The sequence below is a fragment of the Dermochelys coriacea genome, chromosome 1, assembly GCF_009764565.3.
Source record: "Dermochelys coriacea isolate rDerCor1 chromosome 1, rDerCor1.pri.v4, whole genome shotgun sequence".
In the NCBI taxonomy this organism is placed as follows: domain Eukaryota; kingdom Metazoa; phylum Chordata; order Testudines; family Dermochelyidae; genus Dermochelys; species Dermochelys coriacea.
Window position 1 is genome coordinate 307,147,909 of NC_050068.2, and position 27,934 is coordinate 307,175,842.

Sequence of the window (27,934 nt, forward strand, 5' to 3'; positions counted from 1 at the left end):
GACTCAGGGCAGGTGGTTAGGGTGCAGGAGAGGTGTGAGATGCTCCAGAGGGTTCAGCTGTAGGAGGGGTTCTGGGGGCGGGTCCGCCCCAGTGTGCAGCCGAACCCTCTGGCGCACCTCATACCTCTCCTGCACCCTGACCACCTGCCTGCCTGCCTGCCCTGCCCCCGCATCGCTCCGGGAAGCGGCCAGGACCTGGAGGAGGCCACAGGGTTCTGTGTGTTGCCCTAGCTGCTCCTCCAGGTACCTCCCCCAAAGCTCCCATCGGGAATGGGAAACTGTGGCCAATAGGAGCTTTGGGGGAGGTACCGGGAGGAGCAGCCAAGGCAACACACAGACCCCTGTGCCCCCCCAATTTCCGGCTGCTTCCCAGAGTGGAGCCCGCCCTGTCCCTGGTATATGCCGGAACTGCTCTAGGTAAATGCTGGGGAGGGCGGGGGGGCCGCGGGGAGTTGGCGGGCTGCAGAAAATAACCCCGCGGGTCACATGCAGCCTGCGGGCCGCGTGTTTGAAACCCCTGAGCTAAACCCTGAGCATGTGGGCAAGACTCACCCAGCCAGACACCCAGGAAAGAATTTTCTGTAGTAACTCAGATCGCACCCCATCTAACATTCCACCACAGGCCATTAGGCATATCTACCACAAATAGTTGAAGATCAATTAATTGCCAAAATTAGGCTATCCCGTCATATCATCCCTTCCATAAACTTATCAAGCTTAGTCTTGAAGCCAGATATGTTTTTTGCCCCCACTGCTTCCCTTGGAAGGCTGTTCCAGAATTTCAGTCCTCCGATGATTAGAAACCTTCGTCTAATTTCAAGTCTAAACTTCCTGATGGCCAGTTTATATCCATTTGTTCTTGTGTCCACATTGGTACTGAGCTTAAATAAACTCTTCTCCCTCCATGGTATTTATCCTTCTGATATATTTATAAAGAGCAATCATAGAATCATAGAATATCAGGGTTGGAAGGGACCCCAGAAGGTCATCTAGTCCAACCCCCTGCTCAAAGCAGGACCAAGTCCCAGTTAAATCATCCTAGCCAGGGCTTTGTCAAGCCTGACCTTAAAAACCTCTAAGGAAGGAGATTCTACCACCTCCCTAGGTAACGCATTCCAGTGTTTCACCACCCTCTTAGTGAAAAAGTTTTTCCTAATATCCAATCTAAACCTCCCCCATTGCAACTTGAGACCATTACTCCTGGTTCTGTCATCTGCTACCATTGAGAACAGTCTAGAGCCATCCTCTTTGAAACCCCCTTTCAGGTAGTTGAAAGCAGCTATCAAATCCCCCCTCATTCTTCTCTTCTGCAGACTAAACAATCCCAGCTCCCTCAGCCTCTCCTCATAAGTCATGTGCTCTAGACCCCTAATCATTTTTGTTGCCCTTCGCTGTACTCTTTCCAATTTATCCACATCCTTCTTGTAGCGTGGGGCCCAAAACTGGACACAGTACTCCAGATGAGGCCTCACCAGTGTCGAATAGAGGGGAACGATCACGTCCCTCGATCTGCTTGCTATGCCCCTACTTATACATCCCAAAATGCCATTGGCCTTCTTGGCAACAAGGGCACACTGCTGACTGCTGACTCATATCCAGTATCAATCATATCTCCTCTCAGCCTTCTTTTGGTTAGGCTAAACAAGCCAAGCTCTTTGAGTCTCCTTTCATAAGACAGGTTTTCCATTCCTCGGATCATCCTAGTAGCCCTTCTCTGTACCTGTTCCAGTTTGGATTAATCTTTCTTAAACTTGGGAGACCAGAAATGCACACAATATTCCAGATGAGGTCTCACCAGTGCTTTGTATAACGGTAGTAACACCTCCTTATCTCTACTGGAAATACCTTGCCTGATGCATCCCAAGACCGCATTAGCTTTTTTCACGGCCATATCACATTGGCAGCTCAAGTCATCCTCTGATCAACCAATACTCCGAGTTCCTTCTCTTCCTCTGTTACTTCCAAGTGATGTGTCCCCAGTTTATAACAAAAATTCTTGTTATTAATCAACACCTGCCTTCTCATCAAACTAGGAAGGCTATAGGATTCTATTCACAGAAATACGATGACCTGGGGAAAATAAAACACATTTAACTAGCCTAAATGCTAAATGTATTCTCTCTTTTCTTTACCATTTCTTGATTCTCCCCCAATTTTTTTGTCCATTCCATTTTCTTTTTCTCAGACTCTCTCTTTTTTACAAATCAAAACAAAACAAAACAACAAACCTTACAAGGCAGAGCAGAATCCCATTATGTGTCTGCTCTATCCCTCTCTTTCCCACATTCAGTTCCTCTTCTATGCTCTCCCTTCCTTAGTTTTTCTCCAAGTTGTGGTTTTTTTTTTTTTTTTTACCAAGTTTGGTGTTAGTCCATCCTGCCTTCCTTATCAGCTTTCATTACTTAGCAGTCTCTCTTTTTTATTCTTCGTTACTGGTCATCCCAAAATTATAGTTAGGGCACACCGACCAGAACCATTTCAAGAATTAGTATGCTGCTCAAAATATCTTTGTGGGATATTTCAATCCTTGTATAACTTTACTGTTGTTTTAAAAAGTGGTTCACATTACACTAACAACAGGAATTTAACTTTGTTCTGTAGCAATGAGACAAAATACACATGGATTAATGCCTACAGTTAGGCAATTAAATCTTAAACTTTAACTTAAATTTAAAATATCTAAAGAACAAACCTGATTTGCAGAAGTGCTGAAAACCCATTGCTCTCACTGACATTTGAAACTTTTAGCCACAGTGAAGAGAAGTACTGGACAGATTAAAGAAGATGTATGCAGTGAAAACTCTCTTAAGGGGAAATAATGTTGTGTTAACATAACACTATTCTAGTATTCCAAATACAGATGTGCTTGTATGCTGTTAAATGTAATACCATGGAAAACTGGAGAATACGATTAGTTCAATATTTAACACACCACCTACCAGTCAGAAAAATATAACATTTGAGCAATAAATAATGAAGTATCACAACAATCTGGGTTTTCAAAAAAGGCTTTGTAGAACAAACAGCAAACAACCCACTTATTTAAAAAGGACTAAAAGTGATCCTATAGAAATGGCTCACTACATTTCCAGGTCTCCTGGAATTGGAGACACTCATTGATATGGACTCTCACACAGTCTGAAGCCTATTGTTTTAATAAATTGAAGTTGAAAAATGGCATTCTTCTTATGGCTGTTGTGAAAAATTCCAGTAGACAGTAAAAGTACAAATAAGTTCAAAACTTAAGAACTGGATAAGTAGAATAACTCTAGATAATATTCCATTTAGGATAATCAGTATTTGTTTTTTCTTTAATCCAGTTTATTGGATCTCTCTCTCTATATATAATTTCCTTGTTTTTTCCAGAAAATACCACCTGCAATTCTGTTTTTTCAACTTCTTTATAGTATTTTTAAACACTATTTTTCATTGCTTGCGAAAGATGCTGACAGCTCTGGAGAATAAAGTGCTGTATTCAGCCAGCAGGCACGATAAAGTAGCAATGTTCTTATATTTCTGGTTCAACAGGTCTGAGCCTTGGAAATCAAGTGAAATGTTCACTAACATAAGGAAACATGAAAGGGAATAGGAGAAAAAATATTAAGAATCCATTAACGTAAAAGGCATAAAGTTTACACAAAGCTCATTTTTGGACTGCCACTTTTAGCACTAGCTCACTTGAGACCCTTGTTTCCTTTTCCAGAATTTGTGAGATTTTCAGAACTCTATTAAAAATATACTGTAAGCTATACAATATGCTTTAATGTTTCTTGAAAAAGCATCTTTAGAAGTAGCCTTCTAGTTAACAAAATAGATCTACTGAAATAATCTTACCGTTATTGATGAATAATTCTGCAAGCTGCTCCTTGGAGAAATCAGCATCCACTTCAACTTTAACTATTTCACAGGTGAATCCGGCAGCCACTTGCTTTTTCTGTGTTGAAAATTCACAGGTTTAGGGAAGCTTACATGCTGTTTTCTAGAATTATTTATTTTGTATGCTTGTTTACTACCTTCATACAGAGCGCTATCTGATGTGCTATGTAGTCTTGCAAACTTCCTTCTTGACCATGAAAGATGACATTACGGTATTGTTCAACCTACACATAAACAAAGTAAACTTTACATGAATATTCATAGACCTGGATATTTTAAATCAAAACAAAAGAACCAAAAACAAAGGGGTTGGGTATGTGTGGAATTTTCCACTTCACAATCATGAAACTGATATGCCTTACATACAGTGTTCTACATGGGCAGTATTGGTGTGTCACAGTTTTTAAAGAGAGATTTTCACATAGAAATGACATGGGATTGTTCTTAATTTATAAAGGTATGTGAAAACATTCTTTTGTCCCATCAATGGTTGAATTTGACAAACCCAGACAATAGGGTTACAGTTAACAATCAAATTCAAGGACAGAGTGGGCAGAATTCATAAAACAACCCTTCAAACCCAAATTATTCTACAAAAACCATCAACTTTTAAGTTTTTGCCAGATTTATTTTAAGTTGAGGCAAAAACTACTCCTCAAAACTCTAAAAATATAATTTTCACTAACAATACAGGAACCCAGTGTCATAATATATGGACCTATTTGGCTAAGCTGATTTAATTTGACCTCTTGGGTTATAAAAAGCATGCTGAAGAGGCAAAGAGATACCTGCTCTACAAGTGTGAAAAGTAACCCAAATATCCTACCATTCATATTTAAAGGTAGCTGCTTTGGGTTTACTATCTATTATCTAAATGCATCAGTCTCTCTTATCTAAAAACAAGAACTTTTTTTCCCCATTATATAACCATCTTGCTACTTTTATATAACTATTGGCCGGGAATGGTGAACCGCGCCCACCAGGAGCTGCCAGCGGATTACCCTGATGGGCTGTGTGCTGAAGGTTGCTGTCCCGTTCCATACTATTATAAAGCCCACATTTAAAAAAAATATTTCTAGTTCTCTATGATGGTTTTACTTCAACATGTTTTAATTTTTTTAACTGAATGACAAAGCTGCAGCTTTATCTCTAATTGAAACTCACAAATGCACTGTATAATGTTCTGGAGAACTAAAACCTATTTCAAATCAAAATTACTTGTGGGCCTTCACTTTGTAAAATGCTATTAAAGTAGTGCTCATGTGTAATTAACTGTCAAGGGAACACAGTTCAAATGCATCCGATGAAGTGAGCTGTAGCTCACGAAAGCTTATGCTCTAATAAATTTGTTAGTCTCTAAGGTGCCACAAGTACTCCTTTTCTTTAAACTACTGGGTAATTGTCAGACTGCTACAAACATTGTTTACCTAATTTACCAGCAGAGGGCTCTAGAGGTAATTTTTTACTTGTGTTTTAATTAGGTTTAAACTGGTTCTATTGCTATGAAAACAATGACCTCCAAAAGCTAATTTACCCAGATTTGCTTTCTCATCAGTTTTCATACACCAAATAACTTATGTAATGAAAAATGATATTTTTATACAAACAAAGCTGCTGCTCAGTAAGGAATAGGGTTTCTCTAATAATGGTTGATATGAACCAACTTATTTTAATTTTGTTTCCTCTTTAAAGCTGCTAATAATCACCTGTATATTACATTTCAATAAATAATTCATCAATCAATTGGTAGCTAGTACAAATTAATTTAATGACTTCATTTCCAAGCTTGCAATTTATTTTTTATGTGACAGAAAATAAGTGATTGACGGAAAAATGTCCTTTTGAAAAGAGAAAACGTTATTTTAAGTGTTGTCCATACAGTACATGCTGGAGTTTTAAAAAATATCTTTTAACTAAAATACTACTCCCTTCCTCCCCGTTCCCTCCACAAAGGCAAATCAGAACAGTCCTGTGAATCCTAAAAAGGTGCACAGAAATTATGAAGTACTAGTGGAAAAATATCAACATATCAGACTGTCAGGTTTTCTGATGTCCAGAGAACAAATCAGGGCCATTCTGAAAGAAATAATGAGTTACATAGTTTTTACTGAACCAAAGGATTGATGAATTCAGATGTAAGAGCTGACCGTGATCCTGTTACAGCAGGTCTGGTTAGTTGGGCAGGGGCCAGGAAAGGGCTGCTGACAGGTTCATGAATGTGCCGAACCAGTGATGGGGAGGCTACGCCGGGGTGATCATGCTAACCCGGGCCCTGTCTCTCTTGATCTTTGCCAGGACCTTGGTGATGAGTGGGATTGGAAGGAACATGTACATTGGGTCCCCGACCACAACAGAAGGCAGGCACTGGAGAGGGAATCCTTGCTGAGAACAAAAACAGATGATACTTTCTGTTTTGCCTGGTGGTGAACAGGTCCACTTGAGGAGTTCCCCACCTCTGGAAGACCATGTAGGCTACATCGCAGTGGAGCGACCACTCAGGGTGAAAGGAAAAGACCCTGCTGAGGTGATCCACTAGCGTGTTCTTGACGCCAGGGAGGTGACAAGCCTTCAGGTGGATCTCGTGGTTGATGCAAAAATTCCAGAGCCAGAGTGCCGCCTGGCAAAGAGCCGATGAGCGCGCTCCCCCTTGCCTGTTGATGCAGAACATCAAGGCTGTGTTGTCCGTCAGGACTCTCACCACCTTGCATGACAGGTGAGGTAGGAAGACACCACATGCCAATTGGACCTCTCTCAGTTCTTTGATGTTTATGTGGAGCACCATCTCCTCCGGGGACCACATACCCTGGGTCTGAAGATCTCCAAGGTGCGCACCTCAGCCAAGGTCCAGGGCGTCTGACACCAACTCGATGGAGTGAGGAGGGTTGTCCATGGATCTGGGGTTCACTTCCCTGGGGAATTACTTTGATTTCTACACATTTATGTGAGGTTCTTAAATGGTTAAGGAAAGGCCAAACAATTGGATGATTAACTAGACAACCTCCTGCTTCAGGCACCACTTGCATCTGTTCATCTTGTGCCTGCTGAGTTAGTCTGCCTTTTTATTCAAGTCTCCCTTTATGTGAGTTGCCCTGAGGGAGAGGAGAGAACTCTCCACCCACTGCATGATTTCCATTGCTTCAGCCTGTAGTGCTGGGCTTCTTGCTGCCCCCTTGGTTGTTCACATATGTGACTGGGATCATGTTGTCTGACAATCAGGATGTGGTTCTTCTCAAGGCTTTTTTGATGCTGATAATAAAGCCATGCTCCTACAGGAGATTCAAGGTTGAGGATTGTAGCTCAGTGTGCTGTTGCTGGGGACAGAGCTCTGATTAAGATGTCATCTGGGAAGGGGTATAGGTAACGTGAGTCTGCCTACAATTTCCACCACCATCTCTGTAGAGATCCAGGGGGGCCAATGACAAGCTGAATGGGAGTGTCTGATATTGAGACTGCTACCTGCCATTGGCAAACCTTAGGAACCTGCAATAGCCCAGTCTGATTGGGATGTGGATATGTGCATCTGTCAGATCCACTGAAGTCAGAAGATTCCCCTGGGGACAGGGATGACACTGTAGCAGTTAGAGTCTCTATCTGGAACTACGTTTCCTTCATCCATTTGTTGAGCCTTTTGAGATCTGGATTGGCTCAGACTTCTTCCATACATTTCTGAACGATAAAGAAGATGGAGTAGCACCTTGAGAATCTTTCTTCTGAGGGAATGCTCTCTATTACTCCCATATCTATTACCATAGCCCTGGTCTAAACTACAGGGTTAGGTCGAATTTAGCCGCGATTTTATAATGAATGTGTCTACACAAGCAACCCCGTTCTGTCGACCTAAAGGGCTCTTAAAATGACTTCTGTACTCCTCCCCGACGAGCTAAAATCGACCTTGATGGGTTGAATTTGGGGTAGTGAGGATGCAAATCAACATTATTGGCCTCCGGGAGCTATTCCAGAGTGCTCCAATGTGACCGCTCTGGACAGCACTTTCAACTCTGATGCGCTAGCCAAGTACACAGGAAAAGCCTGGGGAACTTTTGAATTTCATTTCCTGTTTGGTCAGGGTGGCGAGCTCAGCAGCGCAGGTGACCATGCAGTCCCCCAGAATCGCAAACGAGCTCCAGCATGGAGCACTGATCTGATTGCTGTATGGGGAGAAGAATCTGTGCAAGCAGAACTCCGATCAAAAAGAAGAAATGCTAATATATATGCCAAAATCACACAGGGCATGATGGACAGAGACTGCAACTGGGACACACAGCAGTGCGACGTGAAAGTCAAGTTGCTCAGGCAAGCCTACCAAAAGACAAAGGAGGCAAACGGTAGCTCTGGGTCAGAGCCCCATACCTGCCACTTCTATGATCAGCTACATGGCATTCTTGGGGGGGGGACCCTACTACTGCTCCACCACTGTCCGGGGACAGCTGCAAGGGGGGAGTCTCATGCAACACGGAGGAGGATTTTGTGGATGAGGAAGAAGAGGAGGAGAATGTGGAGCAGGCAAGCGGTGAATCTGTCCTCCCCGGCAGCAGGACCTTTTCATCACCCTGGAACCAATACCCTCGCAAGGTGGAATTCCCGACTTTGAAGGCGGAGAAGGCACCTTTGGAGAGTGCACATTTGTAACTACAGTACAGGGTTTAAAAGCAATAGTGTTTAATGTTTGATTTGTCCTGAAGACTTGGGATGCATTTGCAGCCAGTACAGCTACTGGAAAAATCTGTTAATGTGTCTGGGGATGGAGTGGGAATCCTCAAGGGACATCTCCATGAAGCTCTCCTGGAGGTACTCTGAAAGCCTTTGCAGAAGGTTTCTGGGGAGGGCTGCCTTATTTTGTCCTCCACAGTAGGACACTTTACCATGCCAAGGCAGTAGTACGTAGTCTGGAATCATTGCAGCACAAAGCCTGGCAGCGAATGGTCCTGGGTTTTGGTCGCATTCAAGCAACATTCAGTCTTTATCTTTCTGTGTTAGCCTCAGGAGAGTGATATCATTCATGGTCACCTGGTTGAAGTAGGGGAATTTTTGTAAAGGAACAGTAAAAGGACCCCATTCATGCAGGGCTGTTTGTGCTTGGCTAAAAGGGATCATGCCTGAGAATAGCCATGCGGTGGGGAGAGGGGTGAAGGGATCATCCCAAATAGCCACGCGGAGGGGTGCGGGGAGCTGTGTGCTGCACATCTACCCGAAAACTGCAGCCCCTGCTTTTAAATGGCAAACCCAACCGGCATTGATTGCTATGGGAAAGGAGGACGCTGCAGATTGAAAACATTCCCACATGTTATGAAGGCGTTAAAAGCCAAACCTGTGTACCCTTTGGCTTACCATGGCTGCCTGGAAACCAAATTCTGTTGCCCAGCCATGTGTAATGTGTCACAATACCGGCAGGCGCTCAATGTAAAAGGCAAAATGCAACCTTGTACCTAAAGCACATGCGCTGTTTGCTATGAATTGCTTGATTCACTGTGGAAAGAGTCTTCCTTTTGTTCTCAGAAATGCATCATCTTAAATTTTACTCTCCCTTTTTATCTCCCTGTAGGTGCAAATGTTTCTATGCTCCCCCTATCATTGTCCCTGAGGTTATCGCAGATTAGAAGGCAAAAAAACGCACTAGCAATGACATGTTTTCTGAGCTCATGCAGTTCTTCTGCACTGATAAGGCACAGCTGAATGCATGGGGGCATTCAGTGGCAGAGTCCGGGAAAGCATTAAGTGAGCACGATGAGAAGAGGCAGGATGCACTGTTGAGGCTAATGGGGGAGCAAATGGACATGCTCAGGTGTCTGGTAGAGCTGCAGGAAAGCCAACAAGAGCACAAACCACCACTGCATCCACTGTACAACCACCTGCCCTCCTCACGCAGACACCCAAGAATGGAGGGGGAGGGCCCTCAGGGCACCCAGATACTCCACTCCAGAGGATGGCCCAAGCAACAGAAGGCTGTCATTTAAACAGTTTTGATTTGCAGTGTGGCTACAATAAGCAATGTGCCCTTGTCTTCCCTCCTCCCGAACCCCACCTGGGCTACCTTATCAGCTATCTCCCTTTTTTTTTAATTAAGAAAGAAAGAATGCATGGTTTCAAAACAATAGTGACTTTATTTCCTTTGCCAGCTGTAATCGAAGGGAGGAGGGTGGTTGGCTTACAGGGAATTAAAATCAACAAAGGGGGCGAGTTTGCATTAAGGAGAAACACATACAACTGTCACATCGTAGCCTGTCATGAAACTGGTTTTCAAAGCCTCTCTGATGCGCAGTGTGCCTACCTGTGATCTTCTAATTGCCCTGGTGTCTGGCTGTTCAAAATTGGCAGCTAGGAGATTTGCCTCAACCTCCCATCCCGCCATAAATGTCTCCCCCTGACTCTCACAGATATAATGGAGCACACAGCAAGCAATAATAACAATGGGAATATTGGTTGCACTGAGATCTAACCTAGTCAGCAAACAGAGCCAGTGAGCTTTAAAACGTCCAAAGGCACATTCTACCACCATTCTGCACTTGCTCAGCCTATAGTTGAACTGCTCCTTACTACAATCCAGGCTGCCTGTGTATGGCTTCATGAGCCATGGGAGCAAGGGGTAGGCTGAGTCCCCAAGGATAACTACTGGCATTTCAACATCCCCAACAGTAATTTTATGGTCTGGGAAGTAAGTTCCTTCTTGCAGCTGCTCAAACAGCCCGGATTTCCTAAAGATGTGAGCATCATGCACCTTTCCTGGCCATCCCACGTTGATGTCGGTGAAACATCCCTTGTGAATCCACCACTGCTTGCAGCACCATTGAGAAGTACCCATTAAAGTTTATGTACTGGTTGGGAAGGTGGTCCGGTCCCAGGATAGGGATATGCGTTCCATCTATCACCCAACACAGTTAGGGAAACCCATTGCAGCAAAGCCATCCACTATGATCTGCACATTTCCTAGAGTCACTACCCTTGATAGCAGAAGGTCAGTGATTGCATTGGCTACTTGAATCACAGCAGTCCCCACAGTAGATTTGCACACTCCAAATTGATTCCCGACTGACCGGTATCAGTCAGGCATTGCAAGCTTCCACAGGGCTATCGTCACTCACTTCTCAACTGTCAGGGCAGCTCTCATCTTTGTATTCCTGCGCTTCAGGGCAGGGGAAAGCAAATCACAGAGTTCCAGAAAAGTGGCCTTATGCATGCGAAAGTTTAGCAGCCCCATACCTGCAAGACTATGCAGTCCCACCAGTCTGTCCTTGTTTGCCGAGCCCAGAATCAGCATTCCACTGTATCAACCAGCCCCACTGCCACCATGATGTCCCAATTGCCACATTCCAGGCTTTCAGGAACATCTATGTCCTCTCACAATCGTCCTCGTGCTGATGTCTTTTAGCCAGGTTTTGCACATACTGCAGTATAATGCGCGAGGTACTTACAATGCTCGCAACAACAGCGGTGAGGTGAGCGGGCTCCATGCTATGGCATCTGAATGGGTAACCCAGGAAAAAAGGCACGAAATGATTGTCTGCAGTTGCTTTCACGGAGGGAGGGAGAGAGAGAGGGAAGGGAGATTGACGACATGTATCCAAAACCACCCACGACAATGTTTTTGCCCCATCAGGCATTGGGAGCTTAACCCAGAATTCCAATGGGCAGTGGAGACTGCGGGAACTGTGGGATAGCTTCCCACAGTGCACTGCTCTGTGAGTTGATGCTAGCCACGGTAGTGAGGACACACTCTGCAGACTTAATATGCTTAGTGGGGACACACACAATCAACCGTATAAAATCGATTTATAAAAATTGACTTCTATAAAATCGACCTAATTTCATAGTGTAGACATACCCCATTACTCCCATATCTAGGTGGTGAGAAATCTCATTCTGGATTAGAGTTTTACAGGGTTGTTCAAGATGGGGGTGTGATGCTGTCTATCAGATTCCCAGCTCAGGCTACAGCAATAGGGTAATTCACTTGTGTGTGAATATTAAAGAAATGCTAAAAGAACTTAGTGTGTTCAAGCCAATTCACTTGTTAGAATAGATCAAAAGATGTCGATTGTACTGTTTTCACCTATCTGTATTTTGTTGTCTGCCATCACATTACATGTAATTACATTACGTACGCACTTCAATTAGATAATCCTACATCAAAGGTGTATTAGTATTAGGAGGAAAATTTACTTAATGTGTAAAACTTCATGAAAACTAATGAAGGATTGTTTCTGACTATCACACTGTATTTACATTACATTTACCCATCACATCAGATTGGAACTTGGAAAATGTAAAAGATTGCCAACTTTAAAGCATGGATTATTATGTTCGACACTGAAAGCTCACAAGCTCAGTTTGCATTTAGTCAACAAAGAAAGAGCCCCACTGTGAATGAAAACACTGGCCTAATTGCCTTCCGTGGAAGACGCTATACTAATGAATCCAGGGATCGATCCTGTATTTCTGAGCTGCCATGGACACGTACAGAGAGCATTCTAGATGCAAAGACAGAAATCCCCAAAGTCATTTTGGGCAACCCTGAGAGATTTATGGGAAACTAGCAGATTAGTACATCTTTGCTATCAGTTTGGATTTACAAATTTGGACTCATCTGTTAATATACTTTATCTGATTTAACCTCTTAATAACTCATTTATTTTTCTTAGCTAATAAACCTTTAGTTAGTTTACTAGAGAAATTTGCTTCTCAGCATTATTTTTGGTGTGAGATTCAGAGTATGCATTAACTTGGAGTAAGTGACCGAACCCTTGGGGTTGGGAGTAACCTAATGTGAGGTGATTTTTTGGTTTTAATAACCTTTCAACACAAAGTCTAGTTTGTCTGGGAGGCAAAGAGGGGCCTGAGCAAGCATAACGAGACTGTCTGTGGCTCTACTGTAAGACTAATATAGTAATCCAGGAGTGCACATTTATTACTGGCTTGGTAAAATCTCATTGTAGAATATACCACCAACTTGGGATGTCTGCCCTATTTTCTGACAATCTGACCTCAGATTGACACTCTCAGTGGTGAGCCTACTAGACAGCATGATGGGGGACTGGATGAAAAATTGACAGGGTGGAGCCCTTAACTCAAGTGAGTATCCCTGACCCACTAGTCTGGGGTTGAAGCAACTCATTTCTCCAGGAAATGGGAAATCCTGCTCCCAATCTTCAGCTTCAAGGAGAGATCTATGCAGTCTCTGTCACAAATGGATGGAGGCTTTGGGAGAGGAGGGTTTCCTTGGGGCTTTCCTCCCAAGCATTGGTTCCATGGCATTCTTCTGGAGAATCTGCTGTCTCTTCACTTGTATTCTGCAAGGCCAAGGCCAAAAAGAACACCTTTGAAGGTCAGTCCGCATTCTCTTTTAAAGGCATGGTGTAATGTTGGAAGGAACTGTTTAGATTTTGCAGCATTGTCTACCACTAACTTGTATAGCTTCTTTCTATACAGGGCTGCGAATTTGGCAGAGCACAGCACCCACTTTGAGTGGTTATCCATCTTCCAGAGCCATAGGTGGCATCTGTTCACTGAGCTGGAGGCCATGTGTTTGCCTCAGAATCTAATTGCATCCATTGAGATGTCAGCAATTAATGTTGTTTCCAAGGTAACTTTTTTTAAAATAGAACCAAAGTCAGAGGGCTCTCTACCTTTGAGAGCTCTGAGTTTTCCACCCAGTAGAGATGCCCTCCAAAAACAAACAAACAGAAAAAAGCTACTAGTGACGCACTGAGGGAGCTCAGGAGGCCTCACAGTCTTTTTTGATAGTGTCATCCATTTTTCTATCTGAGAAGTCCTTAGACTAGAACTTCCCTTTGAGGGGTTAACCATATCTTTAGTCAGGGACACTATGGCAGCATCAACTTTTGGTATCTCAGTAATTGGGACTTTTGGTTCCTGGATCCTGCAGAACCTAAGATAATTTCTGTTAATGTGCTTGCCCATGCCTGTCTTATCCCAATCATTCCTGATTACTTCCTTGCAGTGTAGGGGAATTGTGGCCTCCGGGGAGGATTTCAAGGGGAGATACTTGCTTAGAGACTTACTATCGGAATTTTGATGACGATGAAGATGATAACGAGGAAGACAATGACCATCCCTCAGCAGCAGATGAGAGAGATGCCAGCCACAGGGCTAAACACTTTGCACTCTCTCTGTGATGATGCACTCCATACGATGTTATGAAAATATGCTAATGAGTGTGAATATGTAATTGGAATATACTTCATGCAAAAGATCTCTTGTAAGGTATCATTACAAAGCTTATAATCTACTGAGTGTGTTTGTCCTATTTATATAAATGTATCATTGTTGTATCTGAAACTAGAAATATGAACTATAACTCTGAGGTCCTATTGTAATTATGCAAAGTGTGGGCCATTAATGGTGGCTTGGGATCTTGATGGTTCCCATTAACCAGGACAATTGGTTGTAAATGGCTCTGTTTACTTGTAAGTCTTCCTGTATACCTGTGTGCTGGCAAGTGGGTACTGAAGTCTTAAAGTGACATGTGATCATGTCACCTGAACTGGAATCCATCTTTAACCTGGTGCTTTTCCATTTAGAAGGAGGGGTGGGGACCCACACCGGGACAATGGATTCCCACCTTGTGCAAAAGATATATAAGGGGTGGAACAGAACAAAGGGGGCTGCAGTCATAAGAAATCCCCTAGCTACCACCTGAGCTGGAACAAGGACTATACCAGGGGAAAGGATTGGGCCCAGATTAGAAAGGAGTATAGTCTGTAAAAGGAGCTTATTGGAACATCTCTGAGGGTGAGATTTACTTGCATTTAGTTTCCTACTGTATTAGGCTTAGACTTGCGTGGTTTTTTTTGCTTGGTAATTTACTTTGTTCTGTCTGTTATTACTTAGAACCACTTAAATCATTCTTTTTATATTTAATAAAATCACTTTTTACGTATTAATTAACCCAGAGTAAGCATTAATACCTGGGGGAGCAAACAGCTGTACATATCTCTCTATCAGAGTTATAGAGGGCAAACAATTTATGAGTTTACCCTGTATAAGCTTTATACAAATTAAAACAGAATTATTTGGGGTTTGGATCCCATTGGGAACTGGGTATCTGGGTGTTGGAGAAAGGAGCACTTCTTAAGATGTTTTCAGTTAAGCCTGCAGCTTTTGGTTCAGACCTCATTCTGTGTTTGTAGCAGGCTAGTTGTCTGGCACAACCAGGCAGGGCACTGAAGTCCCAAGCTGACAGGGAAAACGGACTTAGAGGTAATCCAAGCACAATAGGTGGCAGTCCCAAGCGGGTTTCTGTGACCCAACCCATCACACTCTCTATCTGCTATTGTATTTTAGTGTTTGTGGGATTATTTATTGGTTTAGTAGATTTGTTCATAAAGAAAATTGTGAAAAATTGCAATCTCATGTGCTTCTAGGGTCTCTTATTCTAATGATACTGATTATAATATTCCTGATGCTACTAAAGACTGAATCTTTATTGACCACTGAGGTCTAGGAGATTAATCAATAATCAGTATTAATCAATCATTGATCAATAAGGTGACAAAAGACAGAAATGGAGGGTGAGATGGTAGCAGCACTGCAGACTGGGTTAAGCAGGGGTTTTCACATATGCCTAAAGGAGATGAGAGCCAGCAGACAGGCGCTAGTCTGGTACCTACCAGCCGGAGGTAGTTCTGCAGTATCTGAAGGTGGATCATAGATGCGTAAGTCACACTGTTTAAGCAGCCTTCCTGAGGACCTTTAAAATACATACGTTATTATCTAATACCTGCAATCCTCATGATTTATAAGAATGTGTAATAAATAAACAAACATTCCTATACTAGCTATTGTGAGACTTTGAAGAATCTCTAAGACTCGATATGGACATCACAGATCCAATCAGAGTTGCTAATCAACTTCTTTTATCTCGTAATACAGGTTTAAAAGGATATCTGTGAGGTACTATGGGTGGTATAGATATTATAAAATAACTGTACCTACGACGTTTACAGCTCCTAAGTGCCACCATGTGTTTCTAAATGCTCCAGGCCCACATATTTGGTTTCAACTAAATTAAGTAATAATTATTTTGCTAACTGAATCTCAAGCAGGGGGAAGCAAGGAAAGTCGCATGGGAAGCAGGAAAGTCGCATGAAATACTAAAGAAAACAAATGGTAGCAAATGATTCATAATCTCTATTACTATGGAATTTTTCAATTTTCAAAAACAAAATAGTTGCAAATGCCTTTACCGAACAAAAACACTGTTATGTGTTCCGTTTTATTTCTCTTCAAAAAATCCCATGGTGCTTGTGGAAAAATCTGACCTGTTGACCAGGAAACATTTCCTGTTTAAAAAAAAAAAAAAAAGAGAGAGAGAGAAAGAGAGAATAGAGACATATACATACTACATCTGCATATACCCCTCCACACACGCAGTACACCTATCCGCCAGCACATTATGTATACATATATATTCAGTTCTGCTATTTTGAAAAACAAATCAGTTCCATGTATAAAAACTTGTAATTATTTTATATATGGGTGATGACATTTGAACATTTGCCGTTGTATGGAGATTAAAACAATAGTTTAAAATATCACTTTATAATGAGGTTTTCAAAAATAAAGAAATAAATAAATGTAATAGCTAAGGTATTTTACCTAAATATTAACTTTAATGACTAAAAGCTATCTAAATAAACTGAGAAACAAAACTAGCTAGTTAAATCTCAGACAGCACTGCTGAACTCCGTCTCTAGGTGGGGATGGTAGAGAAGGAACTGAGGAGCCCAGGCTATGCACGTGCTATGCAAACACTGACAGCTCGTGAGGCAGGCACAGCACATGGGGTACTACTGTAGAAATCTCCGATCGAAGGCGCTGGGACACACCTTGACCTGAAGTAACTGAAGTGGAGCACCCACAGGGACATCTCTCGAAGAAGAACGAACCTTTACATTTAACATATTAAATAGTAAACATTGAATAACACCATGGCAATTTGCTTGATTCAAAGCATAATATATATGTTAGACGAAGGGCCTGATTTTCCACTGCTCTATATCTTGCATAGTCATTCACACCAGTGCCAAGTGACCATAAAATGCTACCAAGTCTGATTTGCATTCACTTCTTGTGTAAAAAGCTACGAAAGCTGAAGAGCAGCATTTTAAACAAACTTTGCACTAGTGGAATGACTACACAAAGGTGCAGGGTGATGGAAAATCAAGCCCTAAGAGATGCTTGAATTTTGTGTTGCAGTGGCTGTTTATGAAAAGATGAGCAACAGTGAAAACAGTAGCTTTATTAATATATTGGCCAAACACATTCATGTAGTATGGTTTTTCCAGTATTGTTCCATGATTACTCTAAGATGGAAAGGTTTCAGAGTAGCAGCCATGTTAGTCTGTATTCGTAAAAAAGAAAAGTAGTACTTGTGGCACCTTAGAGACTAACGAATTTATTTCAGCATAAGCTTTCGTGAGCTACAGCTCACTTCAGCGGATGCATTCGGTGGAAAATACAGTGGGGAGATCTATATAGACACAGAGAACATGAAACAATGGGTTTTATCATACACACTGTAAGGAGAGTGTTCACTGGTAATAGCTCATCTTAAGTGATCACTCTCCTTACAGTGTATATGATAAAACCCATTGTTTCATGTTCTCTGTGTGTGTATATATAAATCTCCCCACTGTATTTTCCACCGCATGCATCCGATGAAGTGAGCTGTAGCTCACGAAAGCTTATGCTCAAATAAATTCATTAGTCTCTAAGGTGCCACAAGTACTCGTTTTCTTTTCTTCTAAGATGGAAGTATCATACTGGAATGACAATCTGTTAATTTTCCCCAACAGTTCCTAGATAAGTAGAGTTTTCACTGAAATAAAATGGGACTTCTCTTTTGCCTATACATGTAGGTATCAATCAGGATCCATTACATGACAAGTCTGGTTTGGACATGTCAACAATGCCCCTCTGCCACGTACACTGGCCAAACCGGACTGTCCCTATGTAAAAGAATAAATGGACACAAATCGGACATCAGGAATGGTAACACACAAAAGCCCGTGGAAGAACACTTTAATCTTCCTGGACATCTATAACGGATTTAAAAGTAGCTATACTTGAACAAAAAAACAGACTTCACAGAGAAAGAGCAGAACTAAAATTCATTTCCAAATTTAACACCATTAATTTGGGCTTGAATAGGGACTGGGAGTGGCTGGCTCATTACAGAAGCAGCTTTGCCTCTCCTGGAATTCAGAGTAGCAGCCGTATTAGTCTGTATTTGCAAAAAAGAAAAGGAGTACTTGTGGCACCTTAGAGACTAACAAATTTATTTGAGCATAAGCTTTCGTGAGCTACAGCTCACTTCATCTGGCTCACAAAAGCTTATGCTCAAATAAATTTGTTAGTCTCTAAGGTGCCACAAGTATTCCTTTTCTTTTTTTCTCCTGGAATTGACACCACCTCATCTATTGTTGGGAGTGGACTACATCCACCCTGATCGAATTGGCTCTGTCAACACTGGTTCTCCACTTGTGAGGTAACTCCCTTCTCTTCATGTGTCAATATATTTATGTCTGCATCTGTAACTTACACTCCATGCATATGAAGAAGTGAGTTTTTTCCCCTCGGAAGCTTATGCTCAAATAAATCTGTTAGTCTTTAAGGTGTCACCAGACTCCTTGTTACTTTGCTTAAGAGCTTTCGGTGAGGAACCTTGTTAAAGACTTTCTGAAAGTGCAAGTACACTATATATCCACTGGATCATCGTTGTCCATGTTTATTGACCCACTCAAAGAATTTAAATCAATTGGTGAGGCATGATTTCCCTTTAGAAAAGCTAAACTTCCCCAAGTTGACTCTTCCTCAACAAATTGTGTTCATCTGTATGTCTGATAATTATAGTTTCAACCAATTTGCCTGATTCTGAAGTCAGGTTTACTGGCTTGTAATTGCTAGGATTGCCTCTTTTTTTTTCAATTGGTGTTACATTAGCTGTCTGACAGTCATCTGGTACATAGGCTGATTTAAGCAATACGTTACATATCACAGTTTTGCAATTTCATATTTGAGTTCCTTCAGAAATCTTGGGTGAACACCATCTGGTTCTGGTGATTTATTACTGTTTAATTTATCTATTTGTTCCAAAACTTCCTCTTATCAACATCTCCATCAGCTACTCTGATTTGTCACTTAAAAAGAGTGGCTCAGATGCAGGAATCTCCCTCATGTACTCTGAAGTGAAGACCAATGCATAGAATTCATTTAGCTTCTCTGCAATACCCTCATCTTCCTTGAATGCTTCTTTTAGTACCTCGATCATCCAGTGGATGCACTGATTGTTTGGCAAGCTTCCTGGTTCTGATGTACTTAAAAAAAATTTTGTTCTTGTTTTTGTGTCTTTTGCTAATTGCTTGTCAATTTTTTTTGACCTGCCTTGTTATACTTTCACATACGACCTGCCAGAGTTTATGCTCTTTTCTATCTTCCTCAGTAGGATTTGACTTGCTATTTTTAAGTGATGTCTTGTCTCTAACTACTTCTTTTACTCTGTTGTTCAACCATGGTGGCATTTTTCTGGTCCTCTTACTGTTTTTTTTTAAAATATATTTGGGGTATACATATTGTTTGAGCCTTTATTATGGTGTTTTCTAAAAAGGTGCCATACAGCTTGCAGGCATTGCACTCTTGTGACTGTTTCTTTTAATTTCCATTTAATGACCCTTCTTATTTTTACATAGGTCCCCTTTTTGAAGTTAAATGTTACTATGGTGGGTTTCTTTGATATTTTCCCCTTACAAGGATTTTAAATTTAATTACATTATGGTTGCTATTACCAATCGGTTCAGCTATCTTCACCTCTTGCACCAGATCCTGTGTGCCACTTAGGAATAAATCAAGAATTGCCTCTCCTCTTGTGGGTTCCAGGACTAGCTGTTCCAAGAAGCTGTCATTAATGGTGTCTAGAAATTTTAGCTCTGCTTCCCATCCTGAGGTAACATGTTCCCAGTCAGTATGGGGACAGCTGAAATCCCCAATAATTATTTGGTTTTCTGTTTTTGTAGCCTTTTTAATCTCCTGGATCATTTCACAGTCACTCATCATCCTGGGCAGGTGGCTGGTAGTATATTCCTACTGCTATATCTTACTATTCAAGCATGGAATCCATAGAGATTTTATGGCAAAGTTTAATTTAGATTTTTACGCTATTTGACTCTACGCTTTCTTTCACATATAATGCCATTCCACCATTAGTGAGACCTTCCGTCATTCCCATATATTCTGTACTATGGAATTACCGTGCCCCATTGATCATCATCATTCCAACAAGTTTCTGTGATACCTATTCTGTCAAAATTCTCATTTAATACCAGGAACTCATGTTCACCAATCTTAGTATTTAGATTTCTTGCATTTGCATACAAGCACTCATAAAATTTGTCAATATTTAGTTGTCTGCCATGTGCTGTAATTGAATGGGACTCTTTCATTTCACTGTTTCTCTTTAGTTCCTACCTGTAATCTATCATCCATCTTCTCCTCTTTACCAGGATATAAGTATTCCCTTTAATAAATCCTCCCCTAGTGGATATGTCTGTCAGAACTGTGTGCTCCTCCACACCTGTCAGCTTTTCCTCAGCACATAGTTTAAAAACTCCTCTATGACCTTTTTAATTTTACATGCCAGCAATCTGGCTTCATTTTGTTTTAGGATGGGCTCCTCCTTTCCCAAAAGGGAATTTCCTTAGTCTCTAAGGTTTAAAGCAGCATATCAAGAAACCACATCAAATATTTTCATACAATTTTATTTTACGGGGTAAGTAATACTTAAGGCATTATCTTTATCCAGAGGAGTGTTTTGTGTAATGAATGCAATCATGATGGCCTGATTTAGCCCAGAAGCTGCCACAAGTAATCTTAAATATACTTAATTAAGGAATTAAACAACACATCATGCACCCCACAAACAGGAAAAAGGTTTTACTTTTCTTTCAAGTAACAGTGATTATTCATACCTATTTTGATGGATAATATACTGCTTGCACTGAGTCCAAGGCTGGATTCTGCAGCATTATTAAATGTCAGGTCTTCTAGACTCCTCCATCCATCAGAGGTGATTGCTTGGAAATGGTTTGTCACCGCCTGACTCACTGCTTTTGAAAAATCATCCCATGATGTCTGTTTGCGGATATTTAAAGAACATATTGTGTTTTCTGTGTCACAATCCTCTGTACCACAGTAGGCTAGTTCTATTTCACTGACTGAAATCCTTAAAGGTACTCTAAGAGCATCTATTAAAAAAAAATTAGAGAACCTAAGATAGTTAAAATCACACAAAAACACAATAAAAGAGCTACTGTAAATAAGATTAATAATATGAAGCACTTTTATATCTTCAGAGCACTGTATCTCAATAGCCCTCTGGAGACAGACAAGTATTATAACACCTATTATTCATTAGGGAATATGGAGAAAGAGCATGGTCCATACCACAATGCAAAACCGTCATAAAACCAGTATTAAATTACAGATTATTTATATTATATAAAGCACTCAGCAGCACTACCTTCATTTTATAAGTATCAATAATACACTATTGGTTTACAAGACAAGCTTAAATAATCTTTCATTTCCTCTTTCCAGATCCAAATTCTTACAGATTTAGTCATATGGCTAGTGGTTTCCTAATGTTTCATTTTCTAACAGGGAGGAGCTTTCATTTGTGGTAATGCATACGTATGCCAATGCAATTTTACTATAATAGAAAAAGCTAATAATTATTTAGTTACAGGGGAAAATATCCAATCAAAACATTTTTAATGGGATTCTGGAAAGCAAAAATTTTGAAATGGATTTCTCTTTGTGGACATTTTCTCTCATAGCAAAATAAAGACATTCCAGTGGGTTGTCTATTTTTAAGTGTGTAAACATTTTAAGAGTGTCACCAGAGAAAAAAAGTTAAAAAATAATAAAGGAACAAAGTGTGTGTGGTGGGTTCCATAACAGCATAACACATTAGAGAAATAATTTTTGAATCTTGCTGTTCTTTGAGAACTGGGACAAAATTCCATACTAGCAATAAATTAAGTAGATTAATATCTGTTTATACTTTATGCCTGAGATGGCCAAACAGTGAGTTGTGAGCCACATGTGACTCTTTTACAGTTAAACTGCAGCTCTCAGAGCCCCTTATGCTCCCCGCTCCTGCTTCTCTGCCTACCAGATTGTTTGGAGGCGCTCAGGGCTTCTGCCCTGTGGTGGCGTGGTGGGGCTAGGAGTTTCTGCCCAATAGGGAGAGGTATTTTGGGGCTTCAGCCCTGCAGGAGGTGCCTGCTGGGGCGTGTGGCTTCAGCAGGAGCGGGCTGAAACTCCGTGCCTCAGCAAGTGTACCCTGCAGGGTTGAAGCCCCGAGACCCCGCACCTAGAACCTTGCAGGGCAGAAACCCCCTGGCCTCACCATCTTGCCACAGGGCTGAAAGCTCGACCCCCATCTCTTGAATTTCTGAAGATTGCCATATGTGGCTCAGAAGGCCTGGCCATCCCTGCTATATGCATCATTAAAGGTCACTCTAGAATTGCAAGCCTCACTCTCCCACACCTTCATTGGAAAAATAATACATTTCAGCAAATGACCCTGAAATACTGAGGAAGTGCAGCTACCGGAGAGATGCTGGCTGGTTTGGGAAGCAATTTTGCTGTAACAAGACTTTCAGTGCTGTTTTGGTTTTGTTCTTATAGTTCAATGGCGAGGTCCTCCGATGATATTAACCAACATAGTTCTAACACAGAGCTGGGCAATAATCTAATTTTTTTGTTCACTGTAGGTTATCGGGGAAAAAATCTGATTGAGGTCAAACTGATATAAATATGGCAAAAAATGTCAGAAATTTGAAAAAAAATCCATTTCAGGTAGAAGAAACCATATCATTTAATCTGCAACATTTTTTTTCGGGGATTTTTAAAAGGCTAGATTCACAAAATGTCTGGTAGGGATAATGCTGCCACTTCCACCTGTAACATTTAGCCCAGTGCTTTGGGCATTCTCAGCCAGTGACAATTCACAGTCATCCATAATGACGATGACTAGCTACTGGGCCAGGAAAAGAAAGTGAGAATGACTTTCTAGCCTGGTAGTTAAGGCATTTTCCTGCAACACGGGAGACCAAAGTTCGAGTCCCTGCTTCAGTGACTATTTATACATAGTGGATCAGTTACAACAGGAGAGAATGAGAGAGATCCACACTAGAACCTGGGTCTCCCACATTCCGGTTAAGAGCCCTAACCACTGGGCAAAAAGTTGTAAGCAAGGCACCAGCACCACCTCCCCCTCCCATTTTTGAATGGCATCTAAATTATGGAAAAATGGTTTTGAGCCAATACTATTTGGCAAATTTGTATCAAATTCACTAGTAGTTTCAGGGCAAAAAAACCTTGCACTTTTTGGTAAATAAACTATTAGTCTGGATAAAAATCACCCAGATCTACTCCAAATCCAATGACAAACAGATGATTTCATTTAAACCTGATACGGATTTTTCCCTAAGAGTCTGAAAAGAGGAGGATAAGAACAATGAAAGGAAGAAAGGTAAAAGTTCTGATGAAAAATAACTACTTAATATTAATTTACCAATTCCAAAGGATTAGGTTTGTTTCCAGAATTGAGCAATTTATTTGATTTGTTAAGGTTGGCACATTTTAAGGTACTACTAAAAATCAGAATAAGAGGTTACCCAACACCTTCCAACAAGATGTTTTTTTGTCATTTATTGTAGCAGAATTTTGAGTAATTTTGAGTATTGTAGCAGTAATTTTGTCTGCACTCTTTAAAAAATAAGCTGGCCTGGTGATGGGAAAATGTGAGCAGGGTGAGATTAAGGGTAAACAAACATTGAATTAAATGTTTCTTCTGTGTCCCACAAGACCCTGGCTGCTAAATATTTTAGTGCAGTGCTTTTGGCAAACTGTAACTCACTCAAGTTCTCCAGGAGATGTTTGCAGTCATCAGTGGCAACATCATGCAGCGTTCGATCGCACTTATCTTTCCTTTCAGCCTCTAGTCCACCATGGCTACACAAGATTTCTAGGCAGTTCTGGAAAGATAAAAGATGTATTATTTGCAGTTTAACAAAATCAACTTGGGCTAAATACTCAAAAATTGTTTGCTGCCTGAAACACAGGCAGTCCTACAATTAGCCATTAGACTTCTGATTCAATACGTACGCATGCTTTTCCAAATATACAGAGAAAGGCAACTAACAGAATTGCTGAACATAAGGCTCCAAAAGGTGTTTCTCACAGAATTGAAGTACAGGTGTCAAATGTTTTTTGTCTTCGACTTGAAATTCTCAGGCCAAAGTTTTTAAAACAGAGTACCTAAAGTCAGTATTTTCCAAGCACTGGGAACCCTATAGCTCCCAGTGAAGTCAACACGTCTGAAAATGTGGTCACTTACTTAAGAGCCTAACTTTAAGCATCCAGTTTTGAAAATCTTGGTTTCAGTTTTGGCTTACATTAAAAGGCAAGTTGAAGGTTTAAAAATGACTAACCTACTAGGGTATTCAGATGACAAGAGCAACCCATTGAACCAGTGTTTACTTAGCAATACAGAAACATTAGCAGGATACAAATTCCCATCCATGCTTGGTATGCGAGTGATACACAATAACCCAACAATGATAGTTGCAAATTCACCTTACAAGTCCCTCCTTCCGCAAGTAAATTTGAATTTCTGAAAGAATATCAATAATGCAAAGAAATCTTAGTTTGAAACAACAACAGAATAGGAACATTTAGGTATACCAGCCCAAATTTTTAAAGCTATTATAAGGAGGGAAATATATACCTGCTGACTGCAGCTGTGACAGTATGGCACAGGGAGAAAGGGATCCCTCAAGCTATCTTGTTCCAGGCCATTTAGGGCTTTATAGGTCATAACTAACACCTTAAGCTCCTACCTGCAAATCAACTGGCAGCTAGTGCAGATCCTGAAGCACAAGTGTCATTTATTTGCTTCTAGCAAGATGCCCCATTCAATAAGAAAGCCACTGCATTCCACACCAGCATCTGTCTCCAAATGGTTTTAAGGGGTAGCCTCATGTAGAGTGCATTGCAGTAGTTTAATCTTGAGGTAATAGATGGCGAATAGTGGCAAGGTCCTCATATGAAAAAAAGGTCACAACCTCCTAGCCAGACTCAGATGATAAACAGATCTGGCCAAGATTTTTCAAAGTGTTAAGAACTTTTAAGTGCATCCATTTTTGGGTGCCCAATCCAAGATACCTAAAGAGGCCTCATTTTCACAGCCTTCTCTGAGAATCAAGCCTCTTTTATAATGTCTCAGATTAGGCACTCAAAATTACTAGTTAATTTTTAAAATCTCGGGCTCTGTGTCTCAAAACTATCCTTCCCTATGCCCCTCAATGACATCTCTGTTCCATTCTCTCTTCCAGCAACAGTCTCAGCTTTGAATTAATACAAATCCTACTTCTCATTAAAAAATAAATCAATCAATTAACCATTCAGAGTTAGTAGCATAAAGCTTCTGATGTCAAATGTTGCATTAATGCCTGGTGTCAAGAAACTGCCCTGCTGACATCAATGAGCCAGGGTGGAGTAGGTCAGATTGGATTTCCCCTGCAATCATAATATAAAATTTTCCGGCTAACTTACTCATTTTGTATTGAAAAGCCTGCATAAGGCACAGATACTAAAAAAATAAAATAAAAAAATTTCTATTCCATGGACAGTTGAAGACTGTATTTGCAAAATTAAGATAACTTTCATTTAACTATGAACAGTTACATTTAAAATTAAGGATGTCATTAACTTGACATGTCTATATTAAATAGATACACAATTAATGGAAAAGTCATTTAATTGCTACAATAGTTATAACAACATACAGACAGACCTTAAAGCCTTTTGATGCTGCTATATGGGCAGCAGTCCAACCCTCTTTGTCAGCATGGTTGATGAGATCTGCAGAAACAACAGGCCTTGCTTTACTGGGATAGCTGTCTTCTCTGCAGTCCAAGTCAAAGAAGTCTGAATTAGGCTGTGCATCATTCATAAAGTTTCCATTGTCTGTTTGTCCATAGTACATAAGGAGCATGAGGCTGTGAACATTACCAGAATCCACAGCTGCATGAATTGGTGTCCAGCCATCCTAAAGAGAAAAAAATGAACAGCACAACCCCACCACACGTGGAGAAAACTGGTTAGTTACAGAATTTATATTAGCAATTGCTTTCTATCAAACATGCTGTCTGTAAAGCTTTTAAGCATCCAACAATGGCTGGCTATAAACAAATGTCACAGTTTTGTATGAGATGGCTCATCTGTTGTGCTCTATAGCAGAATAAGTATGTGTATGAGGTGCCTGGTATGAAAGGAAAAAGGTGGGTTACAGTCCCATAATCCCTGCTTGGAAAAAGACATTTATTGAGTCACCACAGGTCATGAGGGTCCACAGAAAACATGCCCAGTGCAGGTCAAACTGAATCAAAGCAACCCTCTGCCAGGGATGTTTTGGGTTGCACATTGCGAGCTAATGTAACATTGTAACTGGACCTTTGTCAGATTTTTTTATATACTATTCTGTACAATTTTATATAGCACTTTTCTCCTCTTTGGCTATGCACAATGTAAGCTTCTCTCTGCATTAGCACAACAAAGCCAATGCAGCTGCTCTTCGAAGAATTTTCAATCCTTAATTCTCCTTTGATGTCCTTAAAAGGCCATAGTCTGAACTTGTCTCTCCTCCTTATGTTCTTCTAAATTATCACTACATTTGAGCTACCAAATAAGATTCTTTCCATTGTAAGTGACAAAAAGATTATCAGCATACAGTGGTGCTGGAACAGTTTTTGGAGTGGGGACTGAGCTGCACCCCTCTTGCACCAGTCAGACTCTACGGCAGGCAGCAGAGCCCCCAGGCATGGGGCTGACCGCTGGGACACTGCATGCAGGACCAGTGGCCAGGACCCTGCATGCAGAGTTGGTGGCCAGGACCCTGGGACCAGCAGCGGAGCTCATGGGATCCCAGCAGGACCCTGGGTTGGCAGCTGGGAACCCGCATGCGAGCCGGCGGCTGGGACCCTCAGGCTGGCAGTGGAGCCCCCGGGTGTGGTGCTCACAGCCAGGACCCTGGGCCCAGCAGGACCCTGGGGCTGGCAGTGGAGCATCTGGGGCCTCAGCAGCCGGGATCTTGCAGGTGGCCTGGAGGCCAGGACCCCAGGGCTGGCAGCGGAGCCCCCAGGGACAGCAGCCAAGGAAGACCCTTGACCAGCAGTGGAACCTTCAGGCCATAGGGGGCTAGCAGACAGGACCCAGGGTGGCAGGGGTGGCCAACGGCCAGGATGCCAGGTGCAAAATCTCCCCGCAGCCCTATTTCCCACGCTTATGTCAGCATATATCTATGGTCTGAGTTTTGCAATCTCCTTAGTTTGGAAAAATCAACACTCACATTCATACAACTCAACACTGTAATATTGGTTCCCACCCTCCTTTGGTTCCACCCTTCAACATTTTGCTACTGCATTTTCTACTTTGAGGAAAGATTTTTTTTAATTTCAGGAATGCTTGATGGTTTGGATTTTACTTTCAAAGAGATCCACTTAGAAAATGCATGCCCTAATGAGAGAAATGTCTTGCAGTAGATTGTTTTTCCAATTGAAAAAAAATGAAAATTTTAAGGTATTCGCAGATCTTGACCTCAAAAACTAAATTTTAAAGTCATTTATTGGTCATCTGCAGCCAGCACTCCGCAATGAGAGTGGGCAAAAAGACACAAGGAGCATTCCCCAGCAGAGCAGAGCACAACGGCAGTGCTTACACTCTTTTAACAGCAAAGTCTGAGGCCTAGTCCACACTGGGCAGGGGGGAGGGGGGAGAAATCAATCTAAGTTACGCCACTTCAGCTAAGTGAATAATGTAGCTGAAGTCGACATACTTAGATCTACTTACCGTAGTGTCTTCACTAAGTCAACAGCTGACACTCCCCAGTCAACTCCGCCTGTGCCTCTCGCTCTGGTGGAGTACCGGAGTCGATGGGAGAGCGCTCGGCAGTCGATTTATCGCGTCTAGATTAATCCCC

The 27,934-nt window shown here is 41.5% G+C and overlaps 1 protein-coding gene across 1 annotated transcript in view; it reads right to left on the minus strand.

Annotated features, from left to right (window-relative positions):
* CTTNBP2 (cortactin binding protein 2) overlaps positions 1-27,934 on the minus strand; it is a 187,461-nt gene that overhangs the window by 43,507 nt on the left and 116,020 nt on the right. Inside the window, 7 exon segments of the mRNA XM_038387405.2 lie at positions 3,835-3,934; positions 4,014-4,100; positions 15,501-15,580; positions 16,077-16,172; positions 20,856-21,131; positions 23,813-23,930; positions 25,751-26,005. Of these exon segments, the coding sequence (XP_038243333.1) occupies positions 3,835-3,934; positions 4,014-4,100; positions 15,501-15,580; positions 16,077-16,172; positions 20,856-21,131; positions 23,813-23,930; positions 25,751-26,005 (1,012 nt within the window).